Here is a 27,243-nt window from a genome sequence, read left to right on the forward strand (position 1 = left end):
GTAGGGCGCCAGTCCCATATGCCGGAGGTGGTGGGTTCAAACCCAGCCCCGGCCAAAAAATAAATAAATAAATAAATAAATAAATAAAATGAGACTCTGTCTCTAAAAAAAAAAAAAGAAAAGAAAAGAAATAAAATATATATCCACACAGAAAATTGCACATGAATGTTAACATCAGGATTGTTTATAATAGCCAAAAGGTGGAAACAATCCAAATGTCCATCCATGGATGAATGAAAAAACAAAATGTAAGTACAGCCACACAATGGAATATCACTGGTAGGAATATCAGTTGTAAAAAGGAATAAAGTACTGACAGGTGCGACAATGTAAGATGAAAATATTACTCTAAATGAATGAAACAAGCCAGGCTGAAAAGGTCTCATATTATCTGATTCCATTTATATGATAAATCCAGAATAGGCAAATCTATTAAGAGACAAAGAGTAGGTTGGATAATGTTACTAGCGCATGGTTGAAGGGGGAGATGAGGAGTGAGTACCTAATGAGTATGGGTATGTTTTTGTGGGGTGCTGAAAAGTTTTCTTCTTTTTTTTTTTTTGGCCAGGGCTGGGTTTGAACCCACCATCTCTGGCATATGGGACCGGGGCCCTACTCCTTGAGCCACAGGCGCCGCCCGGGGTGCTGAAAAGTTTTAAAATTAGAGAAAAGTGTTGGTTGCACAACATTGTTTTTTTTTTTTTTTGTAGAGACAGAATCTCACTTTATGGCCCTCGGTAGAGTGCTGTGGCCTCACACAGCTCACAGCAACCTCCAACTCCTGGGCTTAAGTGATTCTCTTGCCTCAGCCTCCCAAGTAGCTGGGACTACAGGCGCCCGCCACAATGCCCGGCTATTTGCACAACATTGTTAATACGCTAAGTGCCACTGTAAAAAGATTAACTTTATTGGCTCGGCACCGATGGCTCAAGCAGCTAAGGCGCCAGCCACATACACCTGAGCTGGCGGGTTTGAATCCAGCTCGGGCCTGCCAAACAATGATGGCTGCAAGCAAAAAATAGCCAGGCATTGTGGCAGGTGCCTGTAGTCCCAGCTACTTGGGAGGCAGAGGCAGGAGAATCGCTTAAGCCCAGGAGTTGGAGCTGTGATGCCACAGCACTCTACCCAGGGTGACAGCTTGAGGCTCTGTCTCAAAAAAAAAAAAAAGATTAACTTTATGTTATATGAATATCACCTCAACTTAAAAAAAGACAAAAGAGGGCAGTGTCTGTGGCTCAGTCGGTAAGGTGCCGGCCCCATATACCGAGGGTGGCAGGTTCAAACCCGGCCCCGGCTGAACTGCCACCAAAAAATAGCTGGGTGTTGTGGCGGGCGCCTGTAGTCCCAGCTACTTGGGAGGCTGAGGCAAGAGAATCGCTTAAGCCCAGGAGCTGGAGGTTGCTGTGAGCTGTGTGAGGCCACAGCACTCTACCGAGGGCCATAAAGTGAGACTCTGTCTCTACAAAAAAAAAAAAAAAAAAAAAGACAAAAGAACATTTTTTTGCTTAGCTCTCATCAAGAAATAATAAGCTTCTGGCTCAGCTCTTGTAGCTCAGCGGCTAAGGTGCCAACTACATACTCTGGAGCTGGTGGGTTCAAATCTAGCCCAGGCCTGCCAAACAACAACTACAACCAAAAAATAGCCCAGCGTTGTGGCAGGCGCCTATGGTCCCAGCTACTTGGGAGGCTGAGGCAAGAGAATCACTTAAGCCCAAGAGTTGGAGGTTGCTCTGAGCTGTCACGCCACAGCACTCTACCCATGGCCACATAGTGACATAGAGAGACTCTGTCTCAAAAAAGAAAAAAAAGAAAAGAAATAACAAGCTTCTACAGCCAGCCCATACAATATAACTGGGACACCCAATTTACAACTGGAAAATAAGGAGAAGCGCACATTCCCCTTCTTTGTCATGGGAGATACTTGGGGCAAGCAGATTAGTGCCCAGGGCACAAAATTTAAGGAAGCACTCACTTCCAGGTTTGTGCAAGTGCTAAACTTGCACCTGGGAATTGTGGCAGGCGCCTATAGTCAAATTTGTTTATACAAAGAGTGAGTGCCTCCTTAAATTTGCAGTCCAGGAACCTCCTTGCCTCTTCCTAATTTCTTTTTCTGTTTTAAGGAACCAGAACTAGGAATTAGATGCAAACTGGCCACTGAGTGGGCGAAGTAGACTGGGACCAATTCTCGTTTTGAGCTTCTTTTTTTCCTTTTTCATTTTTTTTCCTTTTTGAGACAGGGTCTTGCTCTGTCAGTGAGACACGAGTGCAATGGTATCAACATAGCTCATTATAACCTCCAACTCCTGGGTTCAAGTGATCCTCCTGCCTGAGCCTCCTCAGTAGCTGGAACTACAGGCATGTGACACTAATTACTGTACCCACCTGCCCATTGGACTTTTTTTTTTTTTTTTTTAGTTTTTGGCCGGGGCTGGGTTTGAACCCACACCTCTGACATATGGGGCTGGAGCCCTACCCTTTTGAGCCACAGGCACTGCCCGACTTTTTTTTTTTTTTTTGTATAGACAGAGTCTCACTTTACTGCCCTCAGTAGAGTGCCATGACGTCACAGGACTCACAGCAACCTCCAGCTCTTGGGCTTTTGTGATTCTCCTGCCTCAGGCTCCCGAGCAACTGGGACAACAGGCGCCTGCCACAACGCCCGGCTATTTTTTTTGTTGTTGCAGTTTGGCCAGGGCTGGGTTTGAACCCGCCACCCTCAGTATATGGGGCTGGCGCCCTACTCACTGGGCCACAGGCGCCACCCCTGCCCATTGGACTTAATCATCCCATTTCAACCTGAAAGAGAGCTTAAGAACTAGTTTTATTTTATTTTATTTTATTTATTTATTTATTCATTTCGAGACAGAGTCTCACCTGGTCACCCTTGGTAGAGTGCTATGGCATCTTAGCTCACAGCAACCTCGAACTCTTGGGTTCAAGTGATCCTCTTGCCTCAGTCTCCCGAGTAGCTGGGACTATAGGCACCTGCCACAATGCCCAGCTATTTATTTTTTTTTTTGAGACAGAACCTCAAGCTGTCACCCTGGGTAGAGTGCTTTGGCATCACAGCTCACAGCAACCTCCAACTCCTGGGCTCAAGAGATTCTCCTGCCTCCACCTCCAAAGTAGCTGAGACTACAGGCACCCGCCACAACGCCTGGCTATTTTTTGGTTGCAGCCGTCATTGTTGTTTGGCAGGCTCAGGCTGGATTCGAACCCATCAGCTCAGGTATATGTAGCTGGCGCTTTAGCCGCTTGAGCCACAGGCGCTGAGCTGTAGCGATTTTTATTTATTTTTTTTTTTTAGAGATGGGGGTCTACCTCTGGCTCAGGCTGGTCTCAAACCTGTGAGCTCTGGCAATCCACCCGCCGTGGCCTCCCAAGTGCTGGGATCATAGGCATGAGCCACCTTGAACCAATTTTTATTTCATTTATTTATTTATTTATTTTCTTTTTTTCTGAGACAGAGTCTCACTATGTCACCCTCAGTAGAGTGCTGTGGCATCACAGCTTACAGCAACCTCTTAACTCTTGGGCTCAAGAAATTCTTTTGCCTCAGCCTCCCAGTAGCTGAGGTGCCTGCCACAATGTCCGACTATTTTTTTTTTTGTTGTAGTTGTCATTGTAGGTTAGCTAGCCTGGGCCGGGTTCAAACCCGCCAGCTTTCATATATGTGCCTGGCGCCTTAACCACTGTGCTATGGGTGCCGAACCTATTTTATTTATTTTTTTGAGACAGAGTCTTACTATGCCACCCTCGGTAGAGTGCCATGGCCTCACAGCACACAGCAACCTCAAACTCTTGGGCTTAAGTGATTCTCTTGCCTCAGCTCCCAAGGGACTACAGGCGCCTGCCACAACGCCCAGCTATTTTTTTTTCATCATTGTTGTTTAGCTGGTCTGGGCCGGGTTCAAACCCGCTGACTTCGGTGTATGCAGCTGACACCGTAACCACTGCACTATGGGCGCCAAGAACCAATATTTAAAGAAAGAAAAGCTATAGTTTAGAGCAGGCGTCCTAAACTGTGGCCCGTGGGCCACATGAAGCAGTGTAAATTGTATTCGTTCCCATTTTGTTTTTTACTTCAAAATAAGATATGTGCAGTGTGCATAGGAAATTTGTTCATAATTTTTTTTTTAAACTATAGTTTGGCCCTCCAATGGTCTGAGGGACAGTGAATTGGCCCCCTGTTTAAATAGTTTGAGAACACCTGGTCTAGAGAATCTTGGATGTTTACTATTTCTCTCATAACAACATTTATCCCAGAGACCTATAACAGCTGGTTCTAAACACCTCCCCTGTGGACTGTGTTCTGAGACAGCATGAAGACCCTGTCCCAGGGTGTGGAATAGAGCCTCAAAAGAATATATATTTGCTAACTCTAATTCTTCTCCAAATATTTTTTCTTCAACCCATTCTAATAAAGCTCTCATTCTCACCATTCCTCCAAAACTTCTTTTATTAAGACAATTAGGGCCAGGCTCAATGGCTCAGGCCTGTAATCCTAGCACTCCGGGAGGCCAAGGCAGGTGGATCTAGTGAGTTCGAGACCAGCCTACACAAGAGCGGACCCTGTCTCTAAAAATAGCTGGGCATGTGGCAAGTGTCTGTAGTCCCAGCTATTTGGGAGGCTGAGGCAAGAGGATAGCTTGAGTCCAATAGTTTGAGGCTGCTATAAGCTATGACACCATGGCACATTACTGAGGGCAACATAGTAGGACTGTCTCGAAAAAAAAAAAGATAACTATCTTCTTATTGCTAAATCCAGCAATCAATTCTCAACCCTATCTCCTTTAATCCATCAATATTTGATACTGGGGGGATTGTGGGGTTTTTTTTGTTTGTTTGTTTGAGACAGAGACTCACTATGTTGCCCTCGGTAGAGTGCTGTGGCATCACAGCTCACAGCAACCTTCAACTCCTGGGCTCAAGCAATTCTCCTGCCTCCGCCTCCCAAGTAGCTGGGACTACAGGTGCCTGCCACAATGCCCGGCTATTTTTTGGTTGCAGCCATCATTGTTGTTTGGCGGGCCAGGGCTGGATTCGAACCCACCAGCTCAGGTGTATGTGGCTGGCGCCTTAGCTGCTTGAGCCATAGGCACCGAGCTGTACCACTTATTCTTAACACAGCAACTGAAGTGATCCTTTGAAAATGTTAAGTCAGGCGGTGCCAGCCATATACACCAAGGCTCGTGGGTTAGAATCTGGCCCAAGCCAGCTGAACAACAATGACAACTGCAACAACAAAAAAAGTAGCCAGGCGTTGTAGCAGGTGCCTGTAGTCCCAGCCCCTAGGGAGGCTGAGGCAAGAGAATTGCTTAAGCCTAAGACTTTGAGGTTGCCGTGAGCTACGGTGCCATAGCACTCTACCAGGGGCAAAATAGTGAGACTCTGTCTCAAAATAATAAAAAATAAAATAAAATAAAATGTTAAGTCAGATCATGTCACTCATCTGTTCAAAAAGTTTCACATCTTGGCCGGGCGCGGGAGCTCACGTCTGTAATGCTAGCACTCTGGGAGGCAGAGGTGGGTGGATTGCTTGAGTTCACAAGTTTGAGACTAGCCTGAGCAAAAGCGAGACCCCCATCTCTACTAAAAAACAGAAAAACTGAGGCTAGAGGATCACTTGAGCCCAAGAGTTTGAGGTTGCTGTGAGCTATGATGCCACAGCACTCTACCCAGAGCAACAGCTTGAGACTCTGTCTCAAAAAAAAAGTTTCCCTTCTCACTCTAGCCAAAATCCCTGCATTAGTCTCAGAAGGTCCAACAATATTTGTACGCACCTCTCCTGCTCTCTAACCTAAACCCCTAATTTCTTCCCTTTGCTCACTTCCAACCACATTGATCTGAATGTCGTTCTGTGAACACACCAGACATCTGCCTCAGGGCCTCTGCAGCTGCTGTTCCTTCTGTCAGATATTCCAGTGGCAATTTCCCTCATCCACTTCAGATTTTTGCACAGAAGTTGCTTCTTTCTTGACTTTGCTCTGTAAAAATGCAAGCCCCTAGCTCCATTCTTTATCCCCCTCCCAGCTTTATTTTTCTCATTTGCACTTATCACTATTTGACATATTATGTTTTACTTATTTCTTTATAGTTCATCTCTCCCACTGGAGAGTAAGTTCCAAAAGAGCAGCAAATTTAGTCTGTTCTGCTCACTGCTATAGCCTCAGCACCTAGGAGGTGCTCAGTAACTATGTGTTTAAACTATGTGAGCATCCCTAATCCAAAATTTGAAATATTTCAAACTCCAAAAGTTTCTGAGTGCTGACATGATGCTACAAGTGGAAGATCCCACACATGACCTCATGTGACAGGATGCATAAAAAATTATTTAAAATATTTTATCAGGCTCCAAGCCCATAGCACAGTGGGTAGGGCACCAGCTGGCCGGTGGCCTGCTATAACAACAATGATGACTGCAACAACAACAAAACAGCTGGGCATTGTGGCCAGTGCCTGTAGTCCCAGCTACTTGGGAGGCTGAGGCAAGAGAATCGCTGATGCCCAAGAGTTTGATGTTGCTGTGAGCCATGATGCCACAGCACTGTACTGAGGGCGACATAGTGAGACTCTCACTCTCTCTCTCTCTCTCTCTCTTTCTCTCTCTCTCTCTCTATATATATATATATTTTTTTTTTTTTTGAAATCAGTTTACCTTCAGGCTATGTGTATATGAAACATAAATGAATTTTCGGTCTAGACTTGGAGTCCCAACCCAAGACATCTCATTATGTATAGGCAAATATTCCAAAATTAAAAAGAAAAAAATCCAAAATCTGAAACATTCTGGTCCTAAGCATTTCGGATAAGAGATACTTAAACTGGGTGGCGCCTGTGGCTCAAGGAGTAGGGCGCCAGTCCCATATGCCGGAGGTGGCGGGTTCAAACCCAGCCCCGGCCAAAAACCAAAAAAAAAAAAAAATAAATAGATACTTAAACTGTAACTGAACTGTAGTTCAAATCTCTGTTCTACGTGTGAAGGAATAAACATACAGATGCGCCAGTCACATTGCCACAGCCCACTCAAGCCCGTTCAAGTGCATGCTGCTGTGAGGATTAAACAAAGACAGCAAGTAAAAACTCAACGCAGCGCACAGCTCTAAGAGCTCGCTAAAAGACGCTCCTCCTTCTTTCCTCGCCAATGCAAGGTAGCCCTGCAAATCCTAAAACGTTGAGACGTCTAGTTGCTGTGGGACCAAGTTCCTCGCCCTCCACACTCGGATTTTGCAGATGCGAACCCAATTTAGGACAAAAGATCGCCGAGGCCTTTGACCCTCTTCTCACTCACTCACCCATCCCATGCCAGATCACCAGCGGCCACGGTGTCGGCGGGTCGAGATGCCCCAGCGCGCGGGCAGCGCAGGACCAGGGTAGGAGAGAGAGAGTCAAGAACCAGAGCAAGCCGGGCGACGCCATCTTGACAGTGTCATATGACCGCGAGCGCGCGACTCCGGCCCCCCAGCTCGCCTGGGCGGGGCGGGGCGTGGAGGAGGCAGACCGAGTCCTCCGCGTCCCGTGCGGACATCTTCTCAGGAGGGCGGCGGCCCTGTGGCTTTCTGCGCTACCGCGCCGTTATTCCGCGCCCTAGCAGACCGCCCGCCACGGTCAGTCAAAACAGTTGCCAACGTCTATTCAGCACTTCCAGATACCGGTGCTACACTAAGTGCTTTACATCCCGTAGGTGACTTAAGACTCATAATAACGCTAGGTAGGCTTCTCCCCACCTTACGGGTAAGAACACTGAGGCCCTGAGAACTTGGGTAAGGTGTCAAGGTCACAGAGATAACAAATTAGGGGTAAAGAGCAATTAGTCCATTGCTTAGGCATTGCTCTTTACCACTGCACTCGCTGTACTGCTTTGGTAAGAAAAATGGTGGAAGAAAGAAAAGAAGTGAGGTCCCGGGGCGCGGTGGCTCACGCCTGTAATCCCAGCACTCTGGGAGGCAGAGGCGGGTTGATTGCTTGACCTCATGAATTAGAGCCCAGCCTGAGCAAAAGCGAGACCCCCCCGCCCCCCGTCTCTACTAAAAATAGAAAAACAGAGGCAAGATCACTTGAGCCCAAGAGTTGGAGGTTGCTGTGAGCTGTGATGTCACCGCACTCTACCCAGGGCGTCAAAGTGAAACTCTGTCTCAAAAGAAAAAAAGAAGGGCGGCGCCTGTGGCTCAGGGAGTAGGGCACCAGTCCCATATACTGAGGGTGGGGGGTTCGAATCTGACCCAGTCCAAAACTGCAACAGAAAAAGAAAAGAAAAGAGGCTCGGCACCTGTGGCTCAAGCGGCTAAGGCGCCAGCCCACATACACCCAAGCTGGCGGGTTGGAATCCAGCCCAGGCCTGCTAAACAACAATGACAGCTGCAACCAAAAAATAGCGGGGCATTGTGGCAGGCGCCTGTAGTCCCAGCTACTTGAGAGGCTGAGGCAAGAGAATCGTTTGAGCCCAGGAATTGGAGGTTGCTGTGAGCTGTGTCCTGGCACTCTACCCAGAGGGACAGCTTGAGGCTCTGTCTCAAAAAAAAAGAAAAAGAAAGGATTCAGCTATCCATTAGAGATGGAAGGGGAGATATCTCCAAAGAGGAGATGGCAGGGTGTGGTATTTATTCTGGATCTTGAAGGAAAGAAAGGATTTCAACAAAGATGACATTCCAAAAGATTGACACCCGCTAAGGTAGAAAAGAGGAGTGCCATGTATTTTCTAGAAACCCTGAGATTTCAAGACCCTCTGTTGGAAGCGTAAGGGTGACAGGAAAACCACTTCCTAGTCTAATCTGAGACCACTTCCTAGTCTCAGAACTGGAATATTGCAAGAGCCTCTCATCAATCATTTCCCCCCTTTTCCATCCTCTCCTCTTTAATTCATGTTATATTCTATTGCCAGATTCAATCTCTCAATCCTCATCTCACTTCCTTGCTCAATCTTTTTTCAGAAAAACATCAAACATAACTTAAATAGGGAATTTATTAAGAAATTAGAAGGCCAGGTGCGATCTGTAATCTCAGCACTCTCAGAGGCCGAGGCAGGTAGATTGCCTGAGCTCCCAGGTTCCAGACCAGCCTGAACCAGAGTGAGACTCCCACCTCTGAAAATGTCCAGGCGTTGTGGACAGCACCTGCAGTCCCAGCTACTCGGGAGGCTGAGGCAAGAGAATGGCTTAAACTCAAGAGTTTGAGGTTGCTGTGAGCTCTGATGCCATGGCATTCTACCGAGGGTGACAACGTGAGACTCTGTCACAGAGAAAAAAAAAAAAGAAATTAGAGTGAAGCCCATGTACAATGAAATAATATAAGGCCAGTTTTGGTTTTTTTGTGGTTTTTGGCCGGGGCTAGGTTTGAACCCGCCACCTCCAGCATATGGGACCAGCGCTCTACTCCTTGAGCCACAGGCACCACCTCAAGGCCAGTTTTTAAAGGATAAAGTAGATTTATATATAGTCACATGAGAAATGTGAATGTATTGTAAAAGAAAAACTGGTTACACTTTCCCTTAGTTGAAAATGTCAATTAAAATGCAGAATCATAGGCATTATCAATACATAAAAATAAGCTTATTATATGTTTTTCAAAGAAAACTGAAACCTGTGAGTATCCCAGTACTTGTATGTAAGCATTTTTATTTTTATTTATTTATTTTTTTGTAGAGACAGAGTTTCACTTTATTGCGCTCAGTAGAGTGCTGTGGCGTCACACAGCTCACAGCAACCTCCAACTCCTGGGCTTAGGTGATTCTCCTGCCTCAGCCTCCCAAGTAGCTGGGACTACAGGTGCCCGCCACAACGCCCGGCTATTTTTTGTTGTTGTTGTTGCAGTTTGGCCGGGGCTGGGTTTGAACCCGCCACCCTCGGTATATGGGGCCGGTGCCCTGCTCACTGAGCCACAGGCGCCGCCCTAAGCATTTTTATTTAACCTAAAACTTTATTTATTTATTTTGAGCCAGAGTCTCACTATGTCACCCTCAGTAAAGTGCTATGGTGTCACAGCTCACAGCAACTTCAAACTCTCAGGTTTAAGTGATTCTCTTTGCTTCAGCCTCCCAAGTAGCTGGGACTACAGGTGCCCGCCACAGTGCCCAGCTATAACCTAAAACTTTAAAATATAGATTCTTTCACCAGTCTTTTGAAGTAGCTTCAGGTTTTTCCTGTAATTAAGGTAAGATTCAAGTTTCTTGCCTCTAATTAATCATCTATGATTTCTTTTTATTTTCATCTATGATTTCTTTAAAGATTTCTGTACAGTAGAGCAGTAACTGAAAGATTTGTGAAACAATCTGAATACAGGATTATTCTAGATGGTTGTAGTGTTTAATGTTTGCACTCAAAGATTTTTCACCCAAACTCACTTTTTTTTTTTTTTGAGACAGAGTCTCACTCTGTCACCCTGGGTAGAGTGCCATGGTATCATAGCTCACAGCAACCTCAAACTCCTGGACTCAAGTGAATCTCTTGCCTCAGCCTCCAGAGTAGCTGAGACTACAGGCAACTTCTACAATGCCAGCTATTTTTTTTTAATTTTTGCCATTTTGCTTTTATTTTTTTATTTTTATTTTTTTTTTAAGATTTTATTTTATTTGTGTGTGTGTGTGTGTGTGTGTGTGTTTGGCCGGGGCTGGGTTTGAACCCTCCACCTCCAGCATATGGGACCAGTGCCCTTCCCCTTTGAGCCACAGGCGCCGCCCCAATGCCAGCTATTTTTAAAGACTGGGTCTCACTCTTGCTTAGCCTGATCTCAAACTCTTGAGCTCACTCAATCTACTTGCCGTGGCGTCCCAGAGTGCTAGGATTACCAGCATGAGCCACCACCCCCAGCTTGAACTTGAATTCTTTTTTTTTTTTTTTGTAGAGACAGAGTCTCACTTTATGGTCCTCGGTAAAGTGCTGTGGCATCACAGCTCACAGCAACCTCCAACTCCTGGGCTTAAGCAATTCTCTTGCCTCAGCCTCCAGAGTAGCTGGGACTACAGGTGCCTGCCACAGAACTTGAATTCTTTTTTTTTTTTTGTACTTTATTGCCCTCGGTAGAGTGCTGTGGTATCACACAGCTCACAGCAACCTCCAACTCCTGGGCTTAGGCAATTCTCTTTTTTTTTTTTTTTTGTAGAGACAGAGTCTCACTGTACCGCCCTCGGGTAGAGCGCCGTGGCGTCACACGGCTCACAGCAACCTCTAACTCTTGGGCTTACGATTCTCTTGCCTCAGCCTCCCGAGCAGCTGGGACTACAGGCGTCCGCCACAACGCCCAGCTAGGCAATTCTCTTGCGTCAGCCTCCTGAGCAGCTGGGTGAACTTGAATTCTTGAATTCAATTAATTTAAATTCTGTTACGTTCAAGTAAACTTTAATACTTTTTAAATAACACATATACTATGAAATCAGTTAAAATACATATTATCTATATACCTGTTTATCATTGTGAGTATATGAAGGCATAGAAAGATATTTAGAATGATGTTATCCAAATGTTAATATTGTCTATTTTTAGATGGTGAGATTTAGTTGTTTGTTTGTTTTTTTAATTTTCCATCAGTTTTATTGAGGCATAATTGTCAAATAACAAAATTTAGAGGGTATTTTTTTTGCATTGCTTATTTACAGTGAAAATGTATTATTTTTCGGAAACAATAAACTGATATTTCCTAAAACGAAACATAAAACAAACCTTCAATGCTTCTTTCCCTACTCTTCAGGATAAAGTTCAAGCTTTTGGATTCAAAATAAAAACCCGAACCTATCTTCCTTTACTCTCCCATTTAACAGGGCTGATCTCTCTTTAAGGAAAATTCCTTGAAAATTTTCTACCTCTGCTCCTTTTGCCCCAATCATTTTTACCATCTAGAACAGGCTTGCCATTTTTTTTTTTTTTTTTTTTTGTAGAGACAGAGTCTCACTTTATGGCCCTTGGTAGAGTGCCGTGGCCTCACACAGCTCACAGCAACCTCCAACTCCTGGGCTTAAGCGATTCTCTTGCCTCAGCCTCCCGAGTAGCTGGGAATACAGGCGCCCGCCACAACGCCCGGCTATTTTTATTTTTTGTTGCAGTTTGGCCGGGGCTGGGTTTGAACCCGCCACCCTCGGCATATGGGGCCGGCGCCTTACCGACTGAGCCACAGGTGCCGCCCAGGCTTGCCATTTTTATTCGACTTAAGCAAATACAACCCATCCCACAAAGCTCAACTCCCAGACCATCTCTTTCATTGGTCTCCTCAGATACCCCCAATATTTCTTTTTTTTTTTTTTTTTTTTTGTAGAGACAGAGTCTCACTGTAGCGCCCTCGGTAGAGTGCCGTGGCCTCACACGGCTCACAGCAACCTCTAACTCCTGGGCTTACGCGATTCTCTTGCCTCAGCCTCCCGAGTAGCTGGGACTACAGGCGCCCGCCACAACGCCCGGCTATTTTTTGGTTGCAGTTTGGCCGGGGCTGGGTTTGAACCCGCCACCCTCGGCATATGGGGCCGGCGCCCTACTCACTGAGCCACAGGCGCTGCCCCCCCCAATATTTCTTAATTAAATGGTTAAAAGTATCCATGTAGAGAAGTACCAATATAGAGAGTTCTTACTTCCTCTGTATTTAGTTCTAAGAGGAACCATATAGTGGGAGACAAGGAAAGTTCTCTCAATGTAAGTCAATTATAGATTGTTACTAATAAGGAGCCTCTTGAGTGTATTAAATAAGTAATAAGAAGTGAGAACTTGGGCGGTGCCTGTGACTCAGTGGGTAGGGCGCCGGCCCCATATACCAAGGGTGGTAGGTTCAAACCCAGCCCCAGCCAAACTGCAACAAAAAAAATAGCCCGGCATTGTGGTGGGCACCTGTAGTCCCATCCACTCGAGAGGCTGAAGCAAGAGAATCACCTAAGCCCAGGAGTTGGAGGTTGGTGTGAGCTGTGACACCACAGCACTCTACCGAGGGCAATAAAATGAAACTATCTCTACAAAAAAAAAAAAAAAAAACGAAGAAGAAGGAGAAGAGGAAGAAGAAGAAGAAGAAGTGAGAACTTGCAAAGCCTGAATTTCCAGGTAACTTCAAAGAGTACAGGAAGCTAATAAGGTGCATATCAGTCCCCTCAAGAAGCTGTAATTCAGAAAACAATGGGAATATAAAGAAGTACCCCGGATGCACGCAGGTTTCAATTTTCTTTTTTTTTTTTTCATTTTTTTTTTTTGTGGGCATCTACACTAATACAATTAATATTTTTGGCTCAAGAAATAAAACTTTTAATAGATTAAAAATTTATAATATGTTATAGTTGGGTTTTAGAAAAAAAATTTTAAGTTGCTCCTACTAACATTTCAATAAAAATAGGTAGAAATTTCATCCATTTGAAAGTGACTAAGGATATTAAAATCTTTTGCACTGAGAAACAAACAAACAATCTAGGCTGAGCATGGTGGCTCACATTTATAATCCTGGCACTCTGAGAGGCTGAGACAGGAGGATTACTTGAACTCAGGATTCAAGACCAGCCTTGCAAGAGCAAGACCCCATAACTACTGAAAATACAAAAATTAACTGGGCATTGTGGCAGGCACCTGTAGTTCTAGCTACTTGGGAGGCTGAGGCAGGAAGATCATTTGAGCCCAAGAGTTTGAGGTTACTGTGAACTAGGCTGATGCCATATCACTCTAGCCTAGGCAACAGAGTGAGACTCTGCCTCAAAAAAAAAAATAAATAAAAGGCTGGGCTCCTGTGGCTCAAGCAGCTAAGGTGCCGGCCACACACACCTGAGCTGGCAGGTTCAAATCCAGCCCAGGCCTGCCAAACAACAATGACGGCTGCAACCAAAAAACAGCCGGCGTTGTGGCAGGCACCTGTAGTCCCAGCTACTTGGGAGGCTGAGGCAAGAGAATCGCTTAAGCCCAGGAGTTGGAAGTTGCTGTGAGCTGTAATGCCATGGCACTCTACCCAGGGCGACAGCTTGAGGATCTATCTCAAAAAAAAAAGAAAAGTGTTGCCTCATGGGCAAGGCACAGTGGCTCACTCCTATAATCCTACCACTCTGGGAGGCCGAGGTGGCAGATAGCCTGAGCTCTGTTCAAGATCAGCCTGTCTGTAAAAATAGCTGGGCACTGAGGCCGGCTCCTGTAGTCCCAGCCAGTCAGGAGGCTGAGGCAAGAGGATCACTTGAGCCCAAAAGTTTGAGGTTGCTGTAAACTATGATGCCACAGCACTCTACCAAGAGTGACAAAGTGAGTCTGCTTAAAAAAAAAAAAAGAAAGAAAGAAAAAAGCAAAGAAAAAGAAACAAACAATATACTTTCATCATCTGGGCCATGAAAAAAGACAACAACGACACCAGCTCCTGCTGGCAACAATGGATAAAAACAACAGCAAGATTTCTTATCCAGCTACTTAGGAGTATGAGGCAAGAGAATCGCTTAAACCCAAGAGTTGGAGGTTGCTGTGAGCTGTTACACCACGGCACTCTACACAGGGCAACAGCTTGAGACTCTGTCTCAAAAAAAAAAAAAAGATTTCTTCATTCGTTAAGTATTGAGGGCTACAAATGTGATATTAAAAGCAAAAAAAGTTACATTAGACATGCCATTTATCTTAAAAACTTTTCAGAAAATACTTTTAGGCTGGGCATGGTGGCTCTCACCTGTAATCCTAGCACTCTAGGAGGCTAAGGCAGGTGAATTGCTTGAGTTTAGGAGTCTGAGGCCAGCCAGAGCAAGAGTGAAATGCCATCTCTACTAAAAAAACAGAAAAATTAGCCGAGTGTTGTGGCAGGTACCAGTCAGGAGGCTAAGACAAGGGGATCACTTGAACTCATTTGTTTTTTTGTTTGTTTGTTTTTGAGACAAGAGTCTCACTTTGTTGCCCTCAGTAGAGTACTGTGACATCACAGCTCACAGCAACCTCTAACTCTTGGGCTCAAGCCATTCTCTTGCCTCAGCCTCCCAAGTAGCTGGGACTACAGGCGCCTGACACAGTACCCGGCTATTTTTAGTTCTAGCTATTGTTGTTTGGCAGGCCAGAGCTGGATTCAAACCAGCTAGCTCCGGTTTATGTGGCTAGAGCCCTAGCTGCTGAGCTATGGGCGCCGAGCCTTGAACTCAGGATTTTGAGGTTTTGTGAGCTACGATGCTTCAGCACACTACCCAGGGTGACAGAGTGAGACTCCATCTAAAAAAAAAAAAAAGAATACAAAGGAAAATACATTCATCTATTTTTTCCTAATAGAAAATAATATTCTTTTTTTGTAGCATTGAGACAACTTTTGAAAATTTTTACCAGATACACACACACTCTCTCTCTCTCTCTCTCTCTCTCTCTCTCTCTCTCTCTCTCTCTCTCTCTCTCTCGCATGTATGCACACACAAAATGTTTAGTTTTTTTTTTTTTTTTGTAGAGACAGAATCTCACTTTATCACCCTCGGTACAGTGCCATGGCATCACACAGCTCACAGCAACCTCCAACTCCTGGGCTTAGGTGATTCTCTTGCCTCAGCCACCAGAGTAGCTGGCACTACGGGTGCCGGCCACAATGCCCGGCTATTTTTTGTTGTAGATTGGCCGGGGCCGGGTTTGAACCCACCACCCTTGGTATATGGGGCCAGCGCCCTACTCTCTGAGCCATAGGCGCCTCCCAAAATGTTTAGATTTTAAGAAAGGCATAAAAGATAGTAAAGTCTTCTTCTTACATTGCATACTAAGTCTTATGTTCTAGAGACAATTCTGTTACCAATTTCTGCTTTTTTGTTGTCCTAATATTTATCATGATTTCTTTAATCAATCTAATTATTTATTGATTTACCAACTTTAAGTTGTATCTCTCCACAGTGAAAGATAAATTAACAAAATTTCCCTTCTTTCTACCTCTCCTCTCCATCTCTAAATTTTGGTTAGTCATTGTAAAAAAAAATTGTGGCTCAGCACCTGTAGCTCAGTGCCTAGGGCACCGGCCACATACCTCAGGCCCGGTGGGTTCAAACTCACCCCAGGCCTAACAAACAGCAATGACAACTACAACAAAAAAATAGCTGGGCATTGTGGGGAGCACCTATAATCCCAGCTATTTGGGAGGCTGAGGTAAGAGAATTGTTTAAGCTCAAGAGTTTAAGGTTGCTATGAGCTGTGGCACTCTACCAAGGGCTAATAGTGAGACTCTGCCTCAAAAAAAAAAGAAGTAATATTTATATTTCTTCTGTGACTCAATTAAATCTTCTGTGATATGTATATAGACAGACTAAAAACTAAAAACCCAAACTCAGAATTTGCCATTTATACTTCTATATATATTTATTGTAGAACCAACTGGGGTGATTAGACTCATAGTAATGAAAATATATTCCTATGTCATTAAGACTTTGTAACTTAAAAGGGAGCTTTCTGTGCATCAATACCTAATGGATTTCCCCCCAATTTTTTTCATATAGCTCTATTACTTACCTACTTACTTATATCTCATATGATTTTCTTTGTTAGATTCCATTTTAATTTTGCTAAAATATACCTTTGAGAGATTTTACACACAGGATATGTGTGGTTAGACTCGGCACCTGTAGCTCAGCGGCTAGGCTGCCAGCCACATACACCAGAGCTGTGGGTTCAAATCTAACCTTGGCCTGCCAAAAAACAATGACAACTACAACCAAAAAATAGCAGGGCGTTGTGGTGGGCATCTGTACTCCCAGCTACTTGGGAGGCTGAGGCAAGAGAATCGTTTAAGCCCAAGAGTTTGAGGTTTCTGTGAGCTGTGATGCCACAGTACTCTAACCAGGGTGACAACTTGAGACTCTGTTTCAAAATAAATAAATAAGACTCGGCGCCTATGGCTCAAGCGGCTAAGGCACCAGCCACATACACCTGAGCTGGTGGGTTCGAATCCAGCCCAGGCCCTCCAAACAACAATGACACTGCAACCAAAAAATAGCCGGGCGTGTGGCAGGCACCTGTAGTCCCAGCTACTTGAGAGGTGGAGGCAGAAGAATCGCTTGAGTCCAGGAGTTGGAGGTTGCTATGAGCTGTGATGCCACAGCACTCTACCCAGGGTGACAGTTTGAGGCTGTGTCTCAAATAAAATAAAATAGGGTGGTGCCTGTGGTTCAAAGGAGTAGGGTGCTGGCCCCATATGCCAGAGGTGGCGGGTTCAAACCCAGCCCTGGCCAAAAACTGCAAAAAATGAAAAAAACAAAACAGTAAAATAAAATAAATAAATAAATAAAATATGTGTGGTTAAATATTTGGTTTGCTATATGTTTCTTACTTTGCTCTCATATTTGATTGGCAGTTTGGGTAGGCGTAGAATTCTGAGAAAGAGACTCTTGCTTTGAACTTTAGAAAGCCCTCTCTGAGCCCTCTTTTCAACTAGGCCTCATCCTTTGTCCCTGTCCTCAGCTTGCTTTGCCCAGGTTTAAAGCAAGAATCTCACTAAGTCAGTTTTAGTGAGAATCCCCTCATCCTTGATATCTGATCACTATTGATTTCTGATTATGTTCCCCATTCCCCACTCTTGATATCCAAGTCTTTGGCCTACCTTTAGCAAGGATCCTATTAGGCCGCATTTACCAAGAATCGTCCTCTCCCTGATGTCCCTTCTTGGTAAATTTCCATCCACTGACCCATCCATTCTGCTTGTTGGCTGTGAATCCTCAGCTGTTTTGCTCTGTTAGAAGTTGAGCTCCATTTTACCGAAACTCTCTCCTCTATTGCAATAGCACTGAATAAAATGGAGTAGGGCGCCGGTCCCATATGCTGGAGGTGGCGAGTTCAAACTCAGCCCTGGCCAAAAAAATCACCAAAAAAAAAAAAAAATCTATCTTTACTACTTTAACTAGTGTCTGATTATCTTTTGCTTTAACAATTTTTTTTTTTGTGGTTTTTGGCCAGGGCTAGATTTGAACCTGCCACCTCCGGCATATGGGACCGGCGCTCTACTCCTTGAGCCACAGGCACCTCCCTGCTTTAACAATTTTAACAAAATGCTTTTACTCTGACATATCTGAAGACATTCATCATTAATGTTGACAAGTTTCATTCCTTTATAGGAAACCCATTTTGTTTTTGTTTCTTTTTGGATATTTGATTGCCAACTCATATTCCTATAAATAGAAATAGAATGAGTTTCCTCTCAAAAGAAAAGAAAAGGGTGGCGCCTGTGGCTCAAAGGGGTAGAGCGCCAGCCCCATATGCCTGAGGTGGCGGGTTCAAACCCGCGTTTCACACAAAAACTGAAAGAAAAAGAAAAAAAAGAAAAAAGAATGAGTTTCCTCTGCACCTGCGTTAGAGGCCCATCCATTTAACCATGGGTTCTATGTCAACAGGAGCAGCATCAGACAGGCTTCTTTGTATGATAAGGGTGGGGAGTAGGCAGGCAGTCTACTGACCTCCATAACTGACTCCATCATGATGATGAAGTACATTCCATGAATCACTCCTGAGTGAAGCTGCTGCTCCTTTTTATTTTTTTATAATTTTTTTTTTTTTTGCAGTTTTTGGCTGGGGCTGGGTTTGAACCCGCCACCTCTGGCATATGGGGTCGGCGTCCTACTCTGTTGAGCCACAGGCGCTGCCCCTAATATTTTTATTTATTTATTTTGCAGTACCCTTTTCCTTCCTTTTACCTCAATCTGATCTACTTTCTGTTAAGCTACATACTCTTTTTTTTGCAGTTTTTAGCCAGGCTGGGTTTGAAACCCCCCACCTCCAGTATATGGGGCCAGCCCCCTTCTCCTTTGAGCCACAGGCACAGCCCTCTACATACTCTTTCTAAGAGCTCTCCCAGGCAAGGCCCCACTGTCTTAGGGAGTCATTCTTTTTTTTTGGCCGGGGCTGGGTTTGAACCAGCCACCTCCGGCATATGGGACCGGCGCCCTACTCCTTGAGCCACAGGCGCCGCCCTAGGGAGCCATTCTTATCCTTTTGCCTTAGGGCATCAAGTACCAGTATCAGGTTTGTTTTTTTTTTTTTAGGTATTCTTATAAGGGTAGAGGAATAAAGGCCCAAGTGCCCCAATTGTTTTTTAATTGTTTTATTATGGCCTAATAATCAGTTTAAATCTCGTGCAGCACCTGTGGCTCACTGAGTAGGACGCTAGCCCTATATACCGAGGGTGGTGAGTTCAAACCCAGCCCCGATCAAACTGCAACAAAAAATAGCCAGGCCAAACTGCAATAAAAAATAGCCAGGCATGGGCGGCTCAGTGAGTAGGGTGTCAGCCCCTTATACCGAGGGTGGTAGGTTCAACCCCGGCCCCGGCCAAACTGCAACAACAACAAAAAAATAGCTGGGCCTTGAGGCAAGCACCTGTAGTCCCACCTACTCAGGAGGCTGAGGCAAGAGAATTGCCTAAGCCCAAGAGCTGGAGGTTGCTGTGAGCTGTGATGCAACGGCAGTCTATCGAGGGTGACAAAGTGAGACTCTCTCTCTCAAAAAACAAACAAACAAAAAATTAGGCTCAGCAGCTGTGGCTCAAGTGGCTGTGAAGGTGCCAGCAACATACACCTGAGCATTGAGGTTCGAATCCAGCCTGGACCCACCAAACAACAATGACGGCTGCAACCAAAAACAAAACAAAAAGAATAGCCAGGCATTGTGGTGGGTGCCTGTAGTCCCAGCTACTTGGGAGCCTGAGGCAGGAGAATTGCTTGAGCCCAGGAGTTGGAGGTTGCTGTGAGCTGTGATGCCACAGCACTCTACCCAGGGTGACAGCTTGAGGTTCTGTCTCAAAAAAATGCTTTAAATCTCACTTTTTTTTTTTTTTTGAGACAGAGTTTCACTATGTTGCCCTCTGTCGAATACTATGGCATCACAGCTCACAGCAATGTGAAACTCTGGGGCTTAAGCAATTCTCTTGCCTCAGCCTCCCAAGTAGCTGGGACTACAGTAGCTGCCTCCCCACGAGGCCTGGCTATTTTTTTCTTGCAGCTGTCGTTGTTTAGCAGGCCTGGGCCGGGTTCGAACCTGTGTGCCTCGGTGTATATGGCCAGCACTCTAACCACTGAGCTATGGACGCCGAGCCTTTGTTTGTTTGTTTTGAGACAGAATCTCACTTTGTCGCCCTCAGTAGAGTGCTGTGGCCTCATAGCTCACAGCAACCTCAAACTCTTGGGCTCAAGCGATTCTCTTGCCTCAGCCTCCCAAGTAGCTTGGGACTACAGGCACCCACCACAACGCCCCACTATTTTTAGAGACGGGGGGTCTCCCTCTTACTGAGGCTGGTCTTGAACCTGTGAGCTCAGGCAATCCATCTGCCTCGGCCTCCCCAGAGTGCTAGGATTACAGGCGTGAGCCACCACACCCTGCCTTAAATCTCACTTAAATTTCTAAAAAATGTGTTGACTCTGAGAAGAACTTCCATGTCCTCTAATCTTCATCTCAAGCAGCATTTCTTTCCTAGATGCTCATTCCTGTTTCCTGTATTCTCCTTTAGTCTCCCATGCTCAGCTTATTCAATGTTATCCTTTTACTGCCCTATCTCTCCTTTAGACTGGCAAGTTCTCAAGAGCAGAGGCTTCAGAGGATCTGGCACAAAGTTGACGCTCAGCAAATTCTTATTTAGTAATTCGAAAAGGACAGGTTGTGGTGGATCAAACCTGTAATCCTAGCACTCTGGGAGGCCAAGGCAGGAGGATCACACCAGGAGTTCAATACCAGCCTGAGCAATACCAGCCTCTCTATTCTCTATAAAAAATAGAGAATTGGCAGATGTAGTGCTGTACACACCTGTCATCCCAGCTGGTTGAAAGGCTGAGGCAGGAGGATCACTTGAACCCAGGAGTTTGAGGCTGCAATGAACTCTGATGATGCCACTGCACTCTAGCCAGGCAACAGGTGAGACTTTGTCTCACACATGCATGCACACATACACACAGAGAGAGAGAGAGAAAGAAGGAAAAAAAGAATTTATGTGAAACTGGTTTATTAGAAAGTATCCTGAGAAGTATGGGCGGCGCCTGTGGCTCAGTGAGTGGGGCGCCAGCCCCATATGCCGTGGGTGGCGGGTTCGAATCCAGCCCCGGCCAAACTGCAACAAAAAAATAGCCGGGCGTTGTGGCGGGCGCCTGTAGTCCCAGCTGCTCAGGAGGCTGAGGCAAGAGAATCGCGTAAGCCCAAGAGTTAGAGGTTGCTGTGAGCCGTGTGACACCACGGCACTCTACCCGAGGGCGGTACAGTGAGACTCTGTCTCTACAAAAAAAAAGAAAAGAAGAAGAAGTAGGAGTAGAAATAGAAGGAGGCCAAGCAAGAGTGCAATATCGGGGAAAGTCCCACAGAGAATCGCTTTGGCCCAGGCCCACAGATATCCCCTGTAGATTATTATAGTAACCTTTCAGAGTTGTTCCAACTGGGGCAAGAAAACTAGAGTATCTTAATATCCTGGCACTAATCAGTGAAGGGCTGCCACTAGGAGTTCCTGTATTTCCAGGCACTTCTGGCTTTTCAGCAGTCAAGGACGGCTTTTCAGCCTAAGGGAAGCCCTCTAAGACATGCAAGTCCAGGCCAGGAGCTGAAGAATGTAAAATAGTAAAGAGTTTGGAGGGCATGGGGGAGAGAACTGGGGGTAGCTGCCACATACAGCCTGAAGATCACACAGGCCTCTGGGTGAATTGCTGTGAGTCAATCTCCCAAAATTGTCTTTGTTGCTTTGAGACTCTCTTGACTGCACTTATCCTGTGATTAAAAGATAACCCTTTGGCTCAGCAACTGTAGCACAGTGGTTACAGAGCCAGCCACATGCACCAAGGGTGGCAGGTTCGAACCCGGCCTAAGCCAGTTAAACAACTGCAACAAAAAATAGCCGGGCACTGTGGCAGGCACCTGTAGTCCCAGCTGCTCAGGAGGCTGAGGCAAGAGAATCTCTTAAGCCCAAGAGTTTGAAGTTGCTGTGAGCTGTGACGACCTAGTGCTCTATTGAGGGCAACATAGTGAGACTGTCTCAAAAAAAAAAATAAAAGGTAACCCTTTAAAAAAAAGTTTGAGTTCTTCCTTTGGTAGATGGCTGTATCAGATTGCCTGTTGGCAGTTTACCCACTTCTGTGTCATCCAAAATCGTAAGGATTGGAAGTTTGTGATCTACACTTTCCAAAATCCCTTATCAATATGGTTTGAATTAGTGCCCACCAGAGAACAGCATGCAGATGATATCTGGAAAGTAAAAGAGAAGTAGAAGCCTGATATTATGGCTCCTTGAGCAACAGCAGGAAGACAGGTTTTGCAGTGGCCGCCAAATATTTCCCCACAAATCACTCGCTTTTGATTTTGCAAGCAGGGGTGAATATTTCAAGTCCTAACACATCTGACTCTTTGAAGACTAGTATGAAATCTAAGAGTGAAGGATGACTTCCACTGACTTTCTTTTTTTTTTTTTTTTTTGTTGGGTAGTACAGTCAGCAACTTCCACTGACTTTCAACCAACCAACCCTTCTCATGCTTGAAATAGTTGTAAAGGGGGCAAGACATGATTGCAAGAGGGACTTTACCTAACAAATGCAATCAGTGTAACCTGGCTTATTGTACCCTCATGAATCCCCAACAATAAAAAAAAAAAAAGGAACTTTAAAAAAAAAAAAAAATAGGGCGGTGCCTGTGGCTAGTGAGTAGGGCACTGGCCCCATATACCGAGGGTGGCGGGTTCAAACCCAGCCCTGGCCAAACTACAACAAAAAAATAGCCAGGCGTGTGGTGGGCGCCTGTAGTCCCAGCTACTCGGGAAGCTGAGGCAAGAGAATCGCGTTAAGCCCAAGAATTAGAGGTTGCTGTGAGCCGTGTGACGCCACGGCACTCTACCCGAGGGCGGTACAATGAGACTCTGTCTCTACAAAAAAAAAAAAAGAAAGAAAGAAAGAGTTGATTGCAAGAGGGACTTTACCTAACAATTGCAATCAGTGTAACCTGGCTTATTGTACCCTCAATGAATCCCCAACAATAAAAAAAAATGTATCTATTCTAGATATTTCAAGCAGGAAGCAATGTATTTACATTGCTTCCTGCTTGAAATATCTAGAATAGCTTGTTTCCCTGCCTGGTCCTCAATAACACAATGAAAGGTCAGTGAGAGTTGGGGAGATACAATTTTACTTTGAGACAAAACTGGCAAGAGAAGTTCCCAGGCAGTGAAGGCAACTGTGGAAACTCTTGAGAAGAGATAAGAGAGGGCTGACTCACTCAAGCTCACAGCAAAAAACAGGAAGCCTAAGAACTTTATTTTTTTGTAGAGACAGAGTCTCACTTTATGGCCCTCGGTAGAGTGCCGTGGCCTCACACAGCTCACAGCAATCTCCAACTCCGGGGCTTAAGCGATTCTCTTGCCTCAGCCTCTCGAGTAGCTGGGACTACAGGCGCCCGCCACAATGCCCGGCTAGGAAGCCTAAGAACTTTTAAGAAGAAGGTACCGAGTAGTAGAAAGATGGTGGAGCAAGAGGTAAGGAAAAAGATCCCTTTGTTCCCAAAAATCTCTTGAAGAAAGAGGAAGGCTTATCAGGCCCCAAAGCCACCCATCCAAAGCAGGCAACTCTTGGCAAATAAGGAGCAGAGGAAAGGAAAAGAGCTCAGATTCAAAGAACTGCAATAATTTCTACATGATTTCTGGCAACAGCTGAGATGGGTTCCAGCAGCCTCACGGGTGCCAACTGCCCCATCAACCCCATAAGATAGATACTGCCTGCCACTGACATGCACCAGGGGGCTGTGTAGGATAAAAAATGAAAGGACAAAAAGATGAGAATACCCTAACTCTGAAATGATAACTGGCACCATTACTCTTAGATCGGTCCGGATCAGGCCGGAACAGGACAAGATAAAAAAAAGGGCCAAAAAAAAAAAAAAAAGGGCCAAGTACTGGGTGGTGCCTGTGGCTCAGTGAGTGGGGTGCTGGCCCCATATACTGAGGGTGGTGGGTTCAAACCCAACCCTGGCCAAACTGCAACAATAAAAAAATTAAAAAAAGAAAGGGGGCCAAGTACTGTTACAATGAAAGTTAACAAGCTAAGTGTTGTGACAAATCGTTTTGTTTTTTTTTTTTTTCTTTTGGTTTTTGGCCAGGACTAGGTTTGAACCCACCACCTCCGACATATGGGACCAGCGCCCTACTCCTTGAGCCACAGGCACTGCCCATGACAAATTGTTTTACTTATCCATTAGTTGCTAGATCTGCACTATGTTACCTTATTGTTATCTAACTGCCCTTTGTGTTACCTGTTGGCTAAACAGCTCGCTTCTATAAAGGAGTCATCATGACCCTGAGCTCGCTTTTTGCTTCTTTTGCCAACTATCTTTTTACTTCTAATTGCTAACTTTCAGCCCACCTGTTTGGTGTTTGGCCCTTTGCCAACTTTCAGATTAGAAAAACCCCAACTTCAGCCCTTCAATGTTCTCTCACTTAGTCTGCTTTAGACTTTGCTGAGACAGCCCTGGTTAATAAAAGAGTCCTTTTTGAAATTCTAATTTGAGTCAGTGGTCCTTATCTCGCCCCATAACACAGCAATGGGCCAGGGTACATCTCAGATTACTGGAAGTGAAACCTCATGCCTTAGAATTGCTGTATAAACATTCCTTGGTCTTTGTTGTACACATCCAAAGGATTAATGGGGTGAGTTTACTGGAGCAAAAGACCATCACAAGACCGCCTAAAGAAAAATTTCAGTGGTGTCTTTGTTAGTCACCCCTCAGAGCCTGAAAATGTTGCATATAGTGGAGACTTATGTGACCTGGGAGATTTCCAAATCTCAAGTCTGTCCAGGAACTCGTCTTGAAATGTGGACAAGTCAACCGGGCGCCATGGCTCATGCCTGCAATCCTAGCACTCTGGGACACTGAGGCGGGTGGATACCTTGAGGTCATGAGTTTAAGACCAGCCTGAGCAAGAGTGAGACCCCATCTCTACTAAAAATAGAAAAATTAGGCACTCATAGCACAGTAGTTATGGTGCCAGTCACATACACAGAGGGTGGCAGTTTCGAACCCGGCTCTGGCCAGCTGAACGACAACTGTAACAAAAAATAGCCGGGCATTACGGCAGGCAACTGTAGTTCTAGCTACTTGGGAAGCTGAGGCAAGAGAATCACTTGAGCCCAAGAGTTTGAGGTTGCTGTGAGCTGTGACACCACGGCACTCTACCCAGGGCGACAAAGTGAGACTCTGTCTGAACAACAAAAAAAAATAGAAAGAAAAAGAAAAATTGAGGCAAAAGGATCACTTGAGCCCAGGAGTTGGAGGTTGCTGTGAGCTATGACACCATGGCACTCCACCCAGTGCAACAGCTTAAGACTCTCTCAAAAAAAAAAAGAAAGAAAGAAAAGAAAATAGAAAAAAAAGAAAAGAATGAAATGTGGACAAGTCAAAGTGAAGAATAAGACAATCCCACTGGGTCTCTCTCACCTTTTCTCTTCCATGAGAGATACCCACTTCCAACTCTCTTTGGAAGTCCTCTAAACTTTCTATTTGTTCTTCCTAAACAAAATCTCTTTGTTACACACACATACAAAAAAAAAAAAAAGAAAGAAAGAAAGAAAAGAAAAGAAAGAAAGACCATCCCTCTAACAGATAACACAGTGATTGAAGAGCACCTGGTGAGATTTGGTGTCATTTGCTTGGAAGACCTCACTCATGAAATTGCCTTCCCAGGGAAGTATTTCCAGTTCTTACATCCTTTCCAACTCTCAGTGGCCCATCATGCTACCAAGAATATAGTGGGCTTCCTCAAGAAGATGGGCTCACCAGGCTATTGGTGTGAACGCATCAGTCAGCTCATCTACCAGCTGAACTAGATCCAGAATATCTGAAAGCACGGTGCACTGGGAGCATGTGTTCCTGAGTTTTCAAACTGTTACCAAGTATCTTCAGAGAAGATTATTTTCTGCTCTGTCTTCAAAAACAAAGGGAAGGGTCATGGAAAATGCAGTAAGTTATGCTCATGGCAGGAACCTCATCACAGTCCAGTTTCAAGGAACATCCCAGTGTTTTTCACTTTGGCTACCACCAGCTCTGAAGTTAGCACACACCGTGGAGAAAGGAGTCCTGCTTTGTCAGATCTGGTATCCTGGGGTTTGATGTCAGTGAATGATTCAAGCATGTGTAAGAGGATGCCTAAGACTCCTGCAACAGCAGCCCAAGCACAGGGGCATATTTGAATCTGAATAATCATGGGGCCTCATTCTTTTTTTTTTTTTTTTTTGTAGAGACCGAGTCTCACTGTACCGCCCTCAGGTAGAGTGCCATGGCGTCACACGGCTCACAGCAACCTCTAACTCGTGGGCTTATGCGATTCTCTTGCCTCAGTCTCCCGACCAGCTGGGACTACAGGCACCCACCACAACACCCAGCTATTTTTTTGTTGTTGTTGTTGCAGTTTGGCCGGGGCTGGGTTTGAACCTGCCACCCTTGGCATATGGGGCCAGCGCCCTACTCACTGAGCCACAGGCGCCACCCGGGGCCTTGTTCTGAAAAGACTGGAAATACAATTAAGAAGAAGAGTGCAGGCTTGGCACCCGTAGCACAGTGGGTACTGCACCAGCCACATACACCAAAGTTGGCGGATTTGAACCTGGCCCCCGGGGCCAGCTAACCAACAATGACAACTGCAACAAAAAACACCCAGGCGTTGTAGCGGGCACCTACTCCCAGCTACTTGGGAGGCTGAGGCAAGAGACTCACTTAAATCCAAGAGTTTGAGGTTGCTGTGAGCTGTGATGCCACAGCACTCTACCCACGGTGACATAGTGAGACTCTGTCTCAAAAAATAATAAAATAAAATAATAAAAAGAGGAAGAGTACAAAAGCAAGCCCTTAGTTGTCTCTTCTGTGAACCCATGTTCCAAGTTTTCAGTGATAGCTTTGAGAGCACTCAGACATGGCTGGCTTTAAGTGTTACCTGATGGCTTTTGTATTCTAGCCTACAAATGGATTTAGTTTCTTTCTCTAGTTCAGTATCAGAGAACAAAGGACCACTTTGCTAGCTACACGCACGTACACAAAATTTTCCTTAAGTTTTGAGGGTATTATAGACTCTTCTCCCTGTGAACCTTTGCCCTTCATTGTGAAGAAGTCCTGCTTTTACCAGGATTGCCCACACAAGCCCTGATCTTGTTAGTTCCTGGTTCCATTGTCCGGTGGAAGACCAAAGCTGACCAAGATAGCTTTTTCCCTTCTCAGTGGCAGACTGTGTTACACCATTCCCCCACCAGCCTAGGCTTCAGGATGGAATTTCCTGGTTTCTCTGACAGTCAGCTTTCTCCTTAAAACTGAGGTCAGGGGGCGGCGCCTATGGCTCAGTGAGTAGGGCACCGGCCCCATATACCGAGGGTGGCAG

At 45.3% G+C, this 27,243-nt stretch overlaps 1 protein-coding gene and 1 pseudogene across 1 annotated transcript in view; one reads left to right on the forward strand and one right to left on the reverse strand.

Moving 5' to 3' along the window:
• The window catches only part of PPT1 (palmitoyl-protein thioesterase 1), a 48,428-nt gene extending 40,977 nt beyond the window's left edge, over positions 1-7,451 (reverse strand). Inside the window, exon 1 of the mRNA XM_053575081.1 lies at positions 7,296-7,451. Within this exon, the coding sequence (XP_053431056.1) occupies positions 7,296-7,419 (124 nt within the window). The 5' untranslated portion in view covers positions 7,420-7,451. The remainder of the gene's footprint in view (positions 1-7,295) is intronic.
• A 15,889-nt stretch (positions 7,452-23,340) lies between these two features.
• On the forward strand, positions 23,341-25,702 carry LOC128574496 (60S ribosomal protein L7-like 1; annotated as a pseudogene).
• Positions 25,703-27,243: the final 1,541 nt, after the last annotated feature.

The sequence above is a fragment of the Nycticebus coucang genome, chromosome 22, assembly GCF_027406575.1.
Source record: "Nycticebus coucang isolate mNycCou1 chromosome 22, mNycCou1.pri, whole genome shotgun sequence".
NCBI classification, from domain to species: domain Eukaryota; kingdom Metazoa; phylum Chordata; class Mammalia; order Primates; family Lorisidae; genus Nycticebus; species Nycticebus coucang.